Raw genomic sequence first — 17,551 nt, 5'->3', positions numbered from 1 at the left:
GACCATTTAAAACATTGGTAAGGGGATAAAAATGGCCAGTGTTCACGCCCGTTTAAAACATTGGTAAGGGGATATAACTGGACAGAGTTCACGACCATTTAAAACGTTGGTAAGGGGATAAAACTGTCCAGTGTTCACGACCATTTAAAACGTTGGTAAGGGGATAAAACTGGCCAGTGTTCACGACCGTTTAAAACTTTGGTAAGGGGATATAATTGGCCAGTGTTCACGACCGTTTAAAACTTTGGTAAGGGGATATAACTGGCCAGTGTTCACGACCGTTTTAAAACATTAGTAAGGGGATATAACTGGACAGTGGTCACGACCGTTTAAAACATTGGTAAGGGAATATAACTGGTCAGTGTTCACCACCAATCATTTCGTAAGCATGGGGATACATATGTCTTGTTCTCCACATCACTGACATAGGGATGCAAACGAATATTCGAATATTCGATCGAACGTTTGGTATTATGTCTAGTGCTCCATATCACTGACATAGGGATTCAAACGAATATATAAATTGATACAGATATCTAGTGCTCCTCATCAGTTTCAACATCGGTAATGGGATACAGCATTTTTTTAAGTATTTGTCACTTAAGCTAGGGAATGTGCTGTCCATTGTTCACTGAATATTACAATATTGGAAAGGGGATATAAGTGTCCACTGTTCACTAAATATAACAACATTGATAAGGGGATATAACTGTCCAGTGTTCACTGAATATTACAGTATTGGTAAGGGGATATAGCTGTCCAGTGCTCTCTTAATATAACATTATTGGTAAGGGGATTTAGCTGTCCAGTGTTCACTTAATATTGGTAAGGAGATATATATTACAATATTGGTAAGGGAATATAGCTGTCCAGTGTTCACTTAATATTACAATTTTGGTAAGGGGATATAGCTGTCCATTGTTCACTTAATATTTGTAATGGGATAAAGCTGTCAGTGTTCACTTAATATTACAATATTGGTAAAGGGATATAGCTGTCCAGTGTTCACTTAATATTACAATATTGGTAAGGGGATATAACTATCCAGTGTTCACTAAATGTTACAACATAGGTAAAGGGATATAACTGTCCGGTGTTCACTAAATATTACAACATTGATTAAGGGATATAACTTTCCGGTGTTCACTAAATATAACAATATTTGTAAGGGGATACAGCTGTCAGTGTTTACTAGATATTACAACATGGGTTAGGGGATATAGCTGTCTGGCGTTCTCCACCAATTACAACATTGCAAGGGGATATAGCTGTCAACGTTCTTTACTAATTACAAAATTGGTAAGGATATAGGGTAAAGCTGTCTAATATTTCACACTAGTTGTCCGTTGTTTCTAACCATTTACAATATTTGTATGGGGATATAGTTGTCCGTTGTTTCTAACCATTTACAATATTTGTATGGGGATATAGCTGTCCGTTGTTTCCAACCATTTACAATATTTGTATGGGGATATAGTTGTCCGTTGTTTCCAACCATTTACAATATTTGCACGGGGATATAGTTGTCCGTTGTTTCCAACCATTTACAATATTTGTATGGGGATATAGCTGTCCGTTGTTTCCAACCATTTACAATATTTGTATGGGGATATAGTTGTCCGTTGTTTCTAACCATTTACAATATTTTTTATGGGGATATAGTTGTCCGTTGTTTCTAACCATTTACAATATTTGTATGGGGAAATAGCTGTCCGTTGTTTCCAACCATTTACAATATTTGTATGGGGATATAGCTGTCCGTTGTTTCTAACCATTTACAATATTCTAACCATTTACAATATTTGTATGGGGATAGAGCTGTCCGTTGTTTCTAACCATTTACAATATTTGTATGGGAATATAGTTGTCCTTTGTTTCTAACCATTTACAATATTTGTATGGGGATATAGCTGTCCGTTGTTTCTAACCATTTACAATATTTGTATGGGGATATAGCTGTCCGTTGTTTCTAACCATTTACAATATTTGTATGGGGATATAGCTGTCCGTTGTTTCTAACCATTTACAATATTTGTATGGGGATATAGTTGTCCGTTGTTTCTAACCATTTACAATATTTGTATGGGGATATAGTTGTCCGTTGTTTCCAACCATTTACAATATTTGTATGGGGATATAGTTGTCCGTTGTTTCCAACCATTTACAATATTTGTATGGGGATATAGTTGTCCGTTGTTTCTAACCATTTACAATATTTGTATGGGGATATAGCTGTCTGTTGTTTCCAACCATTTACAATATTTGTATGGGGATATAGCTGTCCGTTGTTTCCAACCATTTACAATATTTGTATGGGGATATAGTTGTCCGTTGTTTCTAACCATTTACAATATTTGTATGGGGATATAGCTGTCCGTTGTTTCCAACCATTTACAATATTTGTATGGGGATATGGTTGTCCGTTGTTTCTAACCATTTACAATATTTGTATGGGGATATAGTTGTCCGTTGTTTCCAACCATTTACAATATTTGTATGGGGATATAGTTGTCCGTTGCTTCTAACCATTTACAATATTTGTATGGGGATATAGTTATCCGTTGTTTCCAACCATTTACAATATTTGTATGGGGATATAGTTGTTCGTTGTTTCCAACCATTTACAATATTTGTATGGGGATATAGTTGTCCGTTGTTGCCAACTAATTACAACAAAGGGAATACATTTGTCAAGATTTCCTCACGAATTATTGCATTTGGTTGGGGGATACAGTTTTGCAGTGCTTACAACAAATAACTTTATTGTTAAGGGGATATAGCTTCAAATAGTACATTGGTAAGGATATACCACCAATTATTACATTGTTTAAGGATATAAACCAGGTTAATGTGTATTCATGTGGGTGTGAATTGAAAATGTTTCAAACGCAACATGGTTGAGTAAGGCCACCACCACGGTTACCTAGAGGTACACTAGTACTTACGCCGAACATATGCCGTACTTGTAATTCCAATTTCAAAGTATACCTTAATATTGACCTTGATCTGACCTGATTGAAAACTTACTTGTGAATGACGAACCAGTTTATATTGGAGTAAGTTGACAATATTTTATGCAAAATACATCATCAAATTGTCTTCGTTGCCAAAAAATCTAAACAACGAAGAAAAAACATTGTGTTCAAGCTGTTTAAAAACCTTTCTTTTATAATCCCATTTTCAGTGTGCTAAGCAGTGTTTCTACAAAGAGCAAACACTGTAGCTATATGCAAATCCTCTCCTCAGTTAATGTGTACAAAAAGTCAATACATGAACATTTAATAATCATTTCACACAATTCCATCAGTCATCCGTCAACCTTTCCACTAACATAATTCGTCAAGAAAGTTTTTTAACAGACAACGTGTGAGAAGCCAACAATCTGCTTTGCTCTAGAATGAAAACTCTCCGCAGTATGACAAGTAAAAAGACAGCAACCACTGACAGTTGCGATCGTGATCAATGAATAATCCTAAGACGAGATATGAGAGATGTAGAACATCTCATTGCTCCCCCGAACATTCACGGCAATTTCCAGGAAAGTAAGACGTTCAGTCACCCTTAGCTGCCCTCCAAACCTTGGGAACCAAACGGATAATTATATTACAATTATCTGGTGGAACTAGCCATTGCCGTCCGGAAATTCGGAGTACTTCTATATGCCGAACATTTTGGATTAGAGACGGAGGTTAGTTGAATTATGTGCAAAATGTTAAGTTGAAATTAAAGTTGGCTTATTTTTGTATTATTTGTTTTGTTTTAAGTGGTTTGCAAGATTTTACACTTTCTTTAAACAAAAATATCGTTTCTTGATTATAAAAAGGACGGTATTTATAAACAGTTCTTTATATGAACTAAATCACTAAGATACAATTATAATATCCCTGCTTGAATTGCATTAAAACACACGATTAACTACATAATTATAAGGAACATTTTTAATCAATTTTCAAAAAAGAACATGTTTTCACATTTTAATTTTGCAATGATATCGGTTACAGGACGAACACAATGCTTATCAAATAACGTGTTGTAAAAAGTGTGGCATTTCTGAGTATTATTTTCTTTTTCCTGTCAAACTATCATGCATATAATAAAAAAGTGTTATAATCGATTTAACACACTCTCTCTCTCTCTCTCTCTCTCTCTCTCTCTCTCTCATTTTTGCCTCTCAATCATTTTCTAGCAAAGTTTCTGCGCCGTCCGTGTTTGAATAAACTACTGTAACAGAGGAAATTGCAACGACACCATTCGTGATAATGTGTTTCTAAATCATATTGCAAAAATAAACATAACATTTCAAAATAGAGAAATAATCCTTTGGATTGTTATGAAAAACTGATAAAAACGAGTAATTTTAACCATTGATATCAATGTTTTAAGCAAACCATAATGTGATTAGATTACGCTAAACTATTGTACAATATATTTTGGTTAGTGAATTAATATAAACATGAATGCATATTTTGGAGCGTATTAATATTGCGCGACGGTGCGTGGTGTATTTCCCGTTTAATGCAATTCCCTTGTACATCAAAACACTGTGATTGTTTAAGCTCTTGCTACAGGACTTGTCCCTGTAGCTCCCATTATATCATAAATTAAATTTAAACCCACGGTAAAATACCTCCTGAATTATAAAAGCGTTATGTATGTATTAAAGTTATATTTGTAATTATTTGAAAAGATTTTTTCATACTAAAATATCCATGCAAAATGAGTATTGGTAAAGAATTTGTCAAATACAGGAACGCATGTAATGCTACCTGTACGTTAATAAATACGGTCAAATAGGAAAGTAGAATTTGGTTGTTCGTTTACATACAGCTCATACCGGCAAGCTGATGTATTCCGATAGGATAATAAGTGTTGACAAGTTTCGCCAACGCTTGCCATCTGTCCGTCAGTCTTGGGGAAAACAAGAAAAAATACCTATGATATTATGCTGACAAAAGCCAATTTATTGAATGGTATTAGCATGTGGCTTATGATAACTTGTACATATTAATTATAAGATTTTACTGTTAAAGTTTATTAAAGTGCAATGCCAATAGTTTATAGCTTAAAATCGCAAAAGACACATGCAAACATCGAAGTCCGAAAAGAAATAAGTGCTGTTTTAGCTGATACGCTGCGTGTATTACATTCTTCAATCGTCATGAACTTCCCAACATCCTTCACTTTATTCTCAGTGTGTCAAAGGTCAGGAATGGCATAGAGAGGGGCAGTCCTAATTGTTATGAAGAAATTGACAAATGACAATACAAGTTTTAACAAATATATTATTTACATAAATTACAATAAATAGAGAGAGATCTTCTTATGTAATATGGTTGAATGTCACTACTGCCACACTGTTACGCTGTTACCAGTCTACCACTCCACTATCTCAATCTCCCGCTAACGTAAACGTCATACAGACGTCACCCGGATGTCGACAACGGCGTCACACAGACACCACATATACGCATCGACGTCACACAGACGTCGACAACGGCGTCACACAGACACCACATCGACGCATCGACGTCACACAGACGCCGACCACAGGAAATACAGGCGTCACTTAGACGTCAACACTGACGTCACTCAGATGCCAATCCCAATACACGTCCCGCCTCTCGACGTCCACGATAGGATATATCAACGCCCACCTAGGCGTATCCGTCATCAGCACCAGCCTGCGTTACCGGTACAAACACGAGGTCCACTGACATCCTGCCCTGTTAGCGTCCGGAAGCCCAACTACGTTGAAAACGTCCTCTGACGTCACGAGCCACAAAACGTCAATGTAACCGTAACGTGGCAACCATAGCAAACGATGTTCTGCTGTTTACGTATAACCCTGGTATCAGGTGTTAATAATACTTAGTATTAATGCACATTAATTCCCCAACAGCTTTTCGGCTGCATAACTGCAGACGTGGCAGTTCCGTCCGTCCACCCAGAGAATGTTACACGTCTGTCTTGGTCAAAAACCTGTTCCCAACTAACTAGAGAATTACACACCCAAAACATGTACAAATTATGATGACGTAAAAATGGTCAGAGCAGTGAAAATTGGTCAAGTGTTACCGTATCGTGCCGATACAATACTACCTAATGATTGATTTTAAATCAATGTTTAAACTAGTACAAGCAAATTGTATTAAATAATAATACCATAATATAAATGTAAAATGAGATTTGTGACACAGTGGATTTTAAGCCGTCTTTTGTCTTGACTTATTGTAAATAGACGTTGGCATTTCAATGTGCTTTGAATATTTATTTTCTGGCTTTCCTAATAGTTTGACAACAATATATTAAACGTACAGCTCTTCAAACTAGCCATATTATTTCTGAGAATTCCATAGATAGGGTTTTATTTTTGACCCGGCAGACCATGAAATATACAAACGTCAACTCTGTAGAGGCTTTTAACCGGCTATAGAACATAACATATACTTTTAACAGTAAACGTATATAACTATATATTATTTTAGCTAAAGAGTTTCGGAAGGGTACTAAGCCCTGTCTGCTATGTAAGAGTCTAGCATTGGTACCTTTCTGCGAACGAAACCAGCGTGGGCACCCTCCTGTCTTTCTTGAGTCTAGCATGTGTACCCTTCTGCCTTCATGGGGGACAGCATGGCAACTATCTGCCCTCATGGCGACCAGCTTGGGCAACCTTCTGCCCTCATGAAGTCCAGCATGGGCACCCTTCTGCCCTTATATAGACAGTCATAAGCACCCTTCTGCCCTCATAGAGAACAGCAAAGGTATCCTTCTTCCCCTTCGATTGGGCACCTTTCTGCCAACGAGACCAGCATAGGTACCCTTCTGCCCTCATGGAGAATTGCATTGGCACCTCTCTGACCCATGGAGAACGGCATAGGCACCCTTCTGTCATCATCTAGAAAAGCGTGGGCACCATTCTGCCCACACGGAGAACAGCGAGGGTACCTTACTGCCCTCATGGAAAATAGCATAGGCACCTTTCTGCCCTCGTGGAGAAAGGCATAGGCACCTTTCTGCCCTCATGGAGAAAAGCATAGGCACCTTTCTGCCCTCATGGAGAAAAGCATAGGCACCTTTCTGCCCTCATGAAGAATAGCATAGGCACCATTCGACCCTCATGGGGAACAGCGTGGGCACCCTCCTTCCCGCATGGAGAACAGCGTGGGCACCCTTCTGTCCTCATCGAGAATAGCGTGGTCACCATTCGACCCTCATGGAGAGTAGCATAGGCACCTTTCGGCCTTCATGGATTACAGCGTGGGCACCCTTCTGTCCACACAGAGAACAGCGTGAGCAACCCTTTGCCCTCATGGAGAATAGCATGGGCACCCTTTTGACCTCATGGATAACAGCGTGGGCAACCCTGTGCCCACACGGAGAAAAGCAGGGTACCCATCTACCCTCATGGAGAACAGCGTGGGCCCCTTCTTCCCTCATGGAGACCAGCATGGGCACCCTTCTGCCCTCAAGGAGAAAAGCTTGGGCACCATTCTGCCCTCATGAAGAATAGCATGGGCACCCTTCTGCCCTCACGGAGACCAGCATGGGCACCCTTCTGCCCTCATGGTGAATAGCATGGGCACCCTTCTGCTCTCATGGAGACAAGCATGGGCACCTTTCTGCCCTCATGGTGAACAGCATGGGCAGCCTTCTGCCCTCATGGAGAATAGCATGGGCACCCTTCTACCCTCATGGAGAATAGCGTGGGCACCCTTCTGCCATTATGGAGGATAGCGTGGGCACCCTTCTGTCCTCATGTAGAATAGCGTGGGTACCCTTTTGCTCTCATAGTGAATAGCATGGGCACCCGTCTGTCCTCATGGAGAATAGCATGGGCACCCTTCTACCCTCATGGAAAAGAGCGTGGGCACCCTTTTGCCCTCATGGAGAACAGCGTGGTCACCATTTTGCCCTCACGGATAACAGAGTTGGAACTCTTTTGCCATCATGGAAAACAGCGTGGGAACCCTTCTGCCCTCATGGAGAACAGCGTGGGCACCCTCCTGCCCTCATGGAGAACAGAGTGGGCACCCTTCTGCCTGCATGTAGAACAGCTTGGGCACCCTTCTGCCCTCATGGAGAACAGAGTGGGAACTCTTCTTCCCTCATGGAGAACAGCGTGTGCACATTTCTTCCTTCACTGATAACATCGTGGGCACCCTTCTGCCCTTATGGAGAACAGCGTGGGCACCCTTCTGCCCTTATGGAGAACAGCGTAGGAACCCTTCTGTCCTCATGGAGAACAGCGTAGGAACCCTTCTGTCCTCATGGAGAACAGCGTAGGAACCCTTCTGCCCTCATGGAGAACAGCGTAGGAACTCTTCTGCCCTCATGGAGAACAGCTTGGGAACCCTTCTGCCCTCATGGAGAACAGCTTGGAAACACTTCTGCCCTCTCGGAGAACAGCTTGGGAACCCTTCTGCCCTCATGGAGAACAGCTTGGGAACCCTTCTGCCCTCATGGAGAACAGCTTGGGAACCCTTCAGCCCTCATGGAGAACAGCTTGGGAACCCTTCTAAAATTATGGAGAACAGCTTGGTACCCCTTCTGCCCTCATGGAGAACAGCGTAGGAACCCTTCTGCCCTCATGGAGAACAGCGTAGGAACCCTTCTGCCCTCATGGAGAACAGCTTGGGAACCCTTCTGCCCTCATGGAGAACAGCTTGGGAACCCTTCTGCCCTCATGGAGAACAGCTTGGGAACCCTTCTTCAAAGATTTAAAGGCTTATGTAGTAAAATATTTCTTTGTTAAAGTTACTTAAATTAGTCACAAATCATAACACCATCCGTAAAAAACATAGTTTTTCTTTTTGTTAATCACAGCCGAATACAATGTTCCCTTTTCTGCATTAGCCCCGTGTCAATTTTCTGAAGCACTCTACCATTTTTAACACATTGATAAAACCATAACATATATGACACTGTAAAAAAAATGGCAGCATCTAGACATATTAATAGTATAGGGATGTTATAAAATATAACATGTCATGATTTATTAAGTTACAAAGAATAAAAATATCCGTACTTAAAACGTTCTAATTTCTACATATAATAAAATATACGCCTGCAATTTTTGAATCTCAAATTTAAAAAAAAGATAATGAAACGGAATATGTTAATATTTCTATGAAAACACATACAATGTATTATACGTAACATCTGATACACTGTGCAAATTGTGTGAGGTAAGTCTTAGTAATGAAATAGTTAGAACTTAACACAGTCACTTAAAGTAACGAGAATGTAACTAAATGTTAATGATGTTGTGTACTTCCTTTTGTGTTGCCTTCACCTGATGAAGCCTGGTTTTCAGTTGTGGGTTGGGTGTGGAAGTAGTTGTTTTCTGTTTTGGATGTTTATCACAGACACGTCTGGACTATAACTATCTTACGAATAAATCGTCACAAATTCAACCAGGCAATACACAGACACATACCATAGATCAGCATTAGGTATCTGTCACCAATTTCTCGAATAACCTTATAATAACCTCTATAAGTATCATATTTCATTTTGCCAAACTACTTACTTTTACTTAATTTTACTCAATAAACATAATGTTTATGTGTTCTCATTCACAGGGGGGTCCAACGTGTTTTGTGTTTTCCGAATTGTAAGTGAGGGAAATGTGTGTTGCGGAATAATTTTATCGACACAATGTTCGAAGAGATTTTGGTGTTTTGGAAGGATATTTTCACCTGATAAGTAAGATTTATTTCTTTTCTCGCAAAATAAATACGCCTACCCGGAGGTTACACGTGTAAGCTTCTATCAGTTTGTTAACCTATGTGTCTAGAGGCATTTACAAAAAAAGTTATTGATTGTATAAGCTAAACGATTGCTTGTTTAAAAAGTGAAAATAGAAAACTGCGTGACTTGAAACTGTGTTTTAAGTCAAAGTGCACCAAAGCACCAAAATATTTTCGAACACCGCCGTTTTATTCCGCTTCACACATTTCCCTCACTTAAAATTCGGAAAACACAAAACACGTTGGACTCCCCTGTTTCAGAAATAAGAATATCACACAGAGTTTACCAAAACAAAACAATGTGCTTGATTCTGATATAATAGACTTTCGATTGTTCGAGATATTGTGACCCGATGTTTAAATAAAAGTTTCGTTGTTTACAAGTCTTTAGCCGTAATGGTATCATTTTAAAGTTTACTAAGTATAGATTACTAAAATTTAAAATAAATGACTAAAAAAGTATTACAGATAAAGTGATGGCAGTTTGTATTTTTTTATGTCAACACCATTCGGAAGTGAAATGTTCGATTTTGCAATCTGTCAAGATCAAAACAACGTGTTTGCATTATTTCTAGCGGTATTATACTAAAATAGTTTTCCTCTTAACATTATACCCTGGCAAATGGTACCGAAATGATATGGGGTCACAAAGCATGTAAATTTCACATACTTGTTCACGGGATACCTTAAAATGTCATGTGCCTATGTGTCGTCTGCTTGTCTTATTATAACACTTGTCTTATTATAGCAGTTGCTCGGTACAATTATTGTTTCAGAAACCAATAAATCTTACCAAAAAATACTATTTGTGAAGTATATGAGTAAAATCTCATTATTCAGTAATGGAATGGCACGATTCTGGAGATAACGTATTGCCTTATACATCTTTCATAACTTAATTTTGTATAAACTATTCGTTCAGGCGTTTCTTTAGATAAATGAAAATAATATAAATCATTATATTCTTCTTATAATTCGAAAAAAAATAATACAAAAATTCTTCACTAATTGATTAAAGATTACTTTTATATAAATAATATCAATTAATTTTCAGTCTTAGCTGATGGATACGCCGACGCGAATACTTGTGTGCGGGGGAGGAAATGGCGCTCACACGTTGGCGGCAACCGCAGCTGCCATGACCAATGTGGAGGTCAACGTTATGACGCTGTATTCCGATGAAGCACAACGATGGAGAAACATCCTCGGGAGGGACAGTATCGTCGTTGAAGTATTCTACAATGATGGATCTACAGGTAAACTTGAAGGGAAGCCAAGAATGATTACGAAAGATCCTGCCAAATCCATGGAGGGTGTAGATGCCATTTTCTTTGTTGTACCTGCATTCGCGCATCAGCAGTATTTCGAAGCTATAACCAAATACATCAAGCCGAATACGATAGTTATCGGGATGCCTGGTCAGGCTGGTTTTGAATTTCAAGCATTGAAACACTTAAAAGATGCTGCTAAGCTGTGTGGTGTCATTAGTCTTGAGTCACTGCCATGGGCATGCAGAATATTAGAGTTTGGCAGGCGGGTGCAGGTTTTAGGTTTCAAAGACGTTCTCGGCGCATCAGTTATTCCAGGGAAGGGTAAGTATAAAGTATCGCCTCTAGAGTTTGCTCAAAGGATCATGGGTGCAAAACCTGTGTTGAAAGCAACACAGAACTACATAGCGGTTAATTTAATGGCAAAATCGATTGTCCATCCGCCTGTTTTGTACGGAAAGTGGAGGAACTGGGACGGGAATCCATTACCCGAACCCCCGCTGTTCTACCAAGGTGTTGACGATATTCAAGCTGATATGCTCACCAAAGTTAGCAATGAGGTCGTGGCAACCGCAAAGGAGATTGAAAGACAAAATAATGAGCTGGATATGTCGGCAGTTATTCATGTTCTCAACTGGTACAGATTATACTACAGCGAGCAAATTAGCGACGATAGTTCCCTGCGCTCTTGCATGGTAACAAACTCGGCGTACAACGGCCTTTTGCACCCAATGAAGAAAGTAGAAGGCGGTTATGTTCCGGACTTCAACTTCAGATACACCGCTGAAGATGTCCCTTTTGGGTTGGTTGTGATGAAGGGTATCGCTGAATGCGTAGGAATGAAAACACCAACCCTCGACGAAGTGATAGTGTGGGCACAGGAGAAGCTCGGCAAGGAGTACGTTGTTGGCTCTCGCCTTAAAGGAAAAGACGTTGGTGAAACACGAGCTCCGCAGGCGTTTGGGTTCACAACTATAAATGACCTTTGCAGCGTGCTTTAAACATGGATTATTCGTCAGTCAAAACATATGACCTACCTCAGCAACACGGGTGACTTTTAAAATATGTACTGCATATGGGTGTCATACAAGTGGGAACAATACATATCATCTGACGCGCGAAGAACAACGAATATTCTGTCGATGCTGTTTCTCAATATTTTCTATTTAATAAGTATTATGTGTTTGCATATGCATGTTCATGATGCTTTTGCCAATACACGCAGTGTGAACCACGTCCATATTGAACTTTGTTTATTTTACACCCTATGCCGACATGCGCCTTTACTTTATCCGTTTCAGAGTGTTTTTGAAGCTACCATTTGTTAGCAGTGTTTCACAGCATTAGTTATTTGATGTTAGTTACAAGTTTGATAATTTATATGACTAGTATTTGTTAAACGTTCATTCCTTGGTTATTATTTAAAGTTTCGCATGTTTGTTGTTGATCTCTTTTCTTTGATTTTCTGTTACATTTGTTTTACTTGAAATACTCCAAAGGCGTTTTGATTAAAATCATCTCACGTGTAAGCGCTTATTTATCAATTTGACTTAAAGTAATATATGATATGATATCAGTCGCTTTAAAGCTCGAGGTTCAGTGCTGGTAACCAGGTTAACCCCGCAATAATTGTATAGAGCTGCGATTTCGCCTACAGTTTTTGGGCGTTTCCTTGTGGTATGTACTATCCGAGATGAGTATAAACAAAAACACCGAAAAAATCAATCTAGTTGTCAACTGTTTTAATTAAACCGCTACCCGCAAATGTGTTTAGGAGTCCTGGAAATCATTTCCGTTTTTATATCAATAGATAAGTACCTATACACCCATATTCACGTGGTATCTATGGTTTGGTTGTATATTTGAAGAAAAGCTGCAAAAATCAAACTTTCCTATAGTTATTATACTTGCATATAATAATTACATGTAAAGCAAGTAAAATATGACCGTTATTTTACTTAATTTGTCTACTAGCGCCAAAATGCGGAAGACTTATCGAGTCGATTGTTCAGAACTTAGTTTAAGTTAACAACTTGATTAACGACATGGTTGTTAACTTTTAAAAGTGAAATAATTGATGATATTTGCATATATTTAGATGAAACAAATACAGCTGAACAATTGTGTCAAATCTTGTCATGTGGCTATGAATATCATTAAACTTTTTAGTTTAGGTTAACATGTACCTATGGTTACAAATGTCAAATTTGCTTGTTTTTGTTTCCCTACACAAATTCTAAAATAACATACATCAAGAAATAAGTATGAGCAGAATAAAAATGTAAACAATTATAACTGTACCGGAGCCTGTTTGTAATAAATACGGGGAGTATGAAGCCTCATGGGAACTGATTCTTAAGCTGTTGTCAAATTGGTATACGAAAGCTCCATTTCCGATTCTATATTAAGATTTAAGAAGAGTTCCAGTATCGATATCTGGAGAAAACAACAAGACATCATTTAGAATCTGTCCAGGACGAGTTCAAAAATTGTGTATTACTTGACGACGAGTATCATATTTACTTTTATCACGTGCCTCTATATGCAGCAAAAGTAACGTTAAAATGTGTGTGTGTTTTAAAATGTTGTTACTTTTGCAGATTTATAATCGTTTGTTGGTCCACTGCGGTCGGGAACTTCCTTCTTAGCGTTTATCACGTGCGTCTTATTGTTTTACCAGCCTGCCGTGAGAGATTAGGTGCAATGGCATTAGGTGCGTTTGGGGCAGGGTGTTTTAACAATCCATAACGTAACCTTTTAAGTTGATTTATTATATAATAGTTGATGGAGTTAAAAGTAAGCGTCTGTTTGATTAAATTTGGTTTTGACTTGAATGAGTGTCGGTCAGTGGCAAAATGGAGCCTTGATAAACTTTCTCAGCTCAATTGTTTTCTTACTGTACATTATGTTTTCTATTTCATTATATTCCTTGCTAAACATAAATAATTTATTATTTACCTTAAGGATAATAAAATAAAATGAACACATGTGTAGGTGTGCTACAGACGGGATACTTTAATCGAAAGAAAAAGAACGGGGAATCTTTTACTATATGTTTTTTAAAACAAAACAAAACAAATTATACCTTTGCTCCAGTTAAACTAAAGATCTACAGATCATCGCAAGTGACTAAGAAAAAGAATTCTTTTTACATAAACATACGAATACTTCGTATAACACTATTCGTTTTACAATACACTAAATACCATTCTCGTCATATTTGTAAACAAACCATCCTTAACATGATTTCAAAATAAATGAAATAATTTCAATACTTGTCAAATACAAAGAAAAAATGAATAATCTAAATTCCTAGATTTTTCGATACACTCATTTTGACTTGTACCGAATCTCTAACATATCTGTCTTAGCACTGTCGGACTTCCAACGTCCATGCTTTTTAAGCAATCTCTCTGATACACCATTTGCAACCGCTGCTGTGGCCCCACCCGAACGAAACGAATGTAAACCATATTGTTTACTATCAATACCGACAGCTTTTAGATTTGTTATCAAAATTTCCCTGGCTCTATTGTAAGAAATAGGTTTTTCCGGGCAAAGAATATGCTTATTCAATTTACGAGAATATCTGATATTACAAAAAAATGTAATCACATGATTTATCATTAATTTCAGCTTCAAACAGAAATTTCTCAAGGAAAGAAACTGGACAAGAACATTTTCCTGTTCTAGAAATGATCACCTTTTCGCCAGCCTTGCACTGATCTGTTTTACTAGAAGAAATAAAAATTTCTGCACAATCAGAAAAAATCTTAAGATCAGACCTTTTAATATGTGAAAGCTCACTAAATCTCAAAAAAACCTGCAAAACTTACTAAACACATGCAAATGAATCTTAAATCCAAGATATTGGTTGTATTTCCGAAATGAGCAATAAGTTTAAGCAAATCTTCTTGAGAAATTTCAGACTTTTGCTGAATCGGCCTGCCAGAATCTCGCAACAGACCATTTTTGGTAAAACTTACTAGATTTGTATTACAAGGGTCAGAAAACCCTGAAACTTTATGAGTCCACGAAATACTATAAGTAATGGCGTTCACTTTTGACGCTGACGGTGAAGAATCTTTCATGGATGAAAGAAAAAGTGCAACATGGTAATCGGAAGCTGGAAGCGGTTTAAATTCATATGTTTTGCACCACTGGCAAAACGATTTAAAATAACAATTGTATTGTTTGTAAGTGTTATCTGATTTTGACAGTTTCATCAGCGTTTGTAAATTATCATGATGTTTTTTGAGATCATCGGGCAGACATTCTTTGTGAAAATTCCTACAATGTCCAACCTTGAATGCATCTGTCAAATGTATAATATAATAACATAATAACACCTTTTTGTGTATAATTATTAACTTTTCCTTTCACATACACATATACCATTCAAAACATATTTCTTATAATCTTCGTGTACAGTACACGACTTCATTTGTACCAGGTACAAATGGGCACTCCGGCTCGACAGGCCGAGAACGAAATTAATGCCGATAACGTAGGGGAAACAACCCACACACACTCATATCATGTATTTTCACAATTATCTTTCTTATACTTTTCATCGTCCTTTATGCCAAAATAGATATTAAGATCATGATCTTTATAAACGGTGCTTTTTAAACATCAATGTATATATACAGAAAACGCTGTTTTACAATAAGCAAATACAAATTTAAAATATTTTTCGCTTCCTTCATGAGCATTAAACGCTTACAATATTAAGCATAACCAGTGTAAACAACTCCAACTCAATGCTGAGTCATGTATATTCATTACTATCTTTGATATACTTTTTTCGAAAAGTTATACATTTCCTCTCCATAATTCATAATCGTGTGCATCACACAAGCTAAACAAAACACAACTAAGCACAATTTACTTCTTACTTCTGCAGTCTAGTATTATACATTAAAATACTGGCCATTAAAGACGAATAGCTAGAACTTTGCTAGAGAAACGTCTAGAACTAAATACGCTATCACTCCTGCTATCAAATATTGATTGCCATTTATCAAACTCCAAAACCTCCAATACAAAACCCCTCTTCTGGCAGTTTGCTTCAAACAAAGTTGGCCAAAATGCTGCGCTAGGCCATTTAGGAACAACTAAAGTACCATGTGCAGAACAAGCAATTAAATGAAATACAGCTATATTTACTAGATAAATAGGCGGGACTAACCAATTATTTTCACTGGCCCAATTCTGTGTGAATGCATCGACTGCCTCAGTTTCAAAATCATGAAACTTAGAATTAAATCTATGTATTTTCCTATTGCTATAATTAGCAAATATGTCCACTGTAAACGGTCCCCATATCCTATTCATATACCCGAAAAACTGAGGTGTAACCTCCCATTCATCAGTATTTCTATATTTACTGATATCATCAGCAATCTGGTTCAAATCCCTAGGGACCCATTGAATATCGAGATCAATCTTGTTTTGTAAACAAAGTCTAAACACATTCAGAGCTAATTCCTGTAACTCTAAAATGGGGCTGCCAACCTTGATAACATGAACACAAACTTGAGAATCTGAGAACCATTTCACCTTATAATTTGCTAAATAATGTCTATACGCTCTCAGTGCCAAAAATACAGCCTTCATTTCTCGGAAAGTTGAACTTTTATCCTTTGCATCTTCTGACCATATGTCGTGAAATACAAAACCTGGCATATTGACAATATGCGCTCCACATGCGAAACTACTAGCATCAGAACACACTTCTAGCGTATCTACAGCAGTGCATTTACCCAATTTTCTGTAATTTAAATTGTCTACATGTTCGAGCCAGAATCTAATCTCAGAAATACACGGACAGTCTATTTCTAAACTGAATGGGAAATCCCAACTAGTCCTTGAACAAATTTGAATGTACATACATCTAGTCATAAGCCGTGCAATATTGCCAATAACCGGCATCATAGAAATTACTTTCCCGGTGCACTTCGCTAAACTCCTAGCAGAAACAATAGGAAGAGAATTTAAAAATTCCAAAAGCAACATTTTAAAATCTTCAATTCTACGTGCTGGAATGCTAATAGAGTAGGCAATGCTATTCCACAACAAGCCAATCCACTCTAGATTTTGAACCGGTAACCAGACTGACTTTTCATCATTTATAATAAGCCCTGCCTGATTGAGGCTATCTTTCACAAATATTGCATCGCGTGTAGCTAAATCACAACTCTTGTTGGTCCCCCACCCATCATCAAGAAACATAACAATTTTGATACCGTTCAATCTCCAGAACTTAACCATTTCACGCAATGCCTTACTGAAAATAAAAGGAGAGCTCGACAAACCGAAAGCAACCACAGAGTAGCAGTAGTATTTTCCTTCTAAACTGAAACCCAGAAATGTTTTATGTTCTGGGAATATATCGATATGATAATAACCTTTAGACAAATCAAATTTGTAACAATACGAGTCTTTTTCAAAATATTGGACTCCTACTTTCCAATCTTCAAATGTCATCTTTTCCTTCAAAATATATTTATTTACTATTCTGAGATCTAAATT

At 37.7% G+C, this 17,551-nt stretch overlaps 2 protein-coding genes across 2 annotated transcripts in view; both read left to right on the top strand.

Annotated features, from left to right (window-relative positions):
- LOC128215035 (uncharacterized) overlaps nt 1-7,510 on the top strand; it is a 28,674-nt gene extending 21,164 nt beyond the window's left edge. Inside the window, exon 2 of the mRNA XM_052921767.1 lies at nt 7,282-7,510. Coding sequence (XP_052777727.1) covers nt 7,282-7,510 — 229 coding nt within the window. The remainder of the gene's footprint in view (nt 1-7,281) is intronic.
- Nucleotides 3,561-12,240, top strand: LOC128213110 (opine dehydrogenase-like). The gene is made up of 2 exons (XM_052918634.1): nt 3,561-3,688; nt 10,804-12,240. Exon 2 carries the CDS (start codon nt 10,813-10,815, stop codon nt 12,016-12,018), a length of 1,206 nt encoding a protein of 401 aa, XP_052774594.1. The 5' UTR covers nt 3,561-3,688; nt 10,804-10,812; the 3' UTR covers nt 12,019-12,240.
- Nucleotides 12,241-17,551: the final 5,311 nt, after the last annotated feature.

Source organism: Mya arenaria, chromosome 13 (assembly GCF_026914265.1).
Source record: "Mya arenaria isolate MELC-2E11 chromosome 13, ASM2691426v1".
Classification (NCBI taxonomy): Eukaryota; Metazoa; Mollusca; class Bivalvia; order Myida; family Myidae; genus Mya; species Mya arenaria.
The sequence above is the reverse complement of the archived record's forward strand: the minus strand, read 5'-3'. Positions and strand labels throughout refer to the sequence as shown.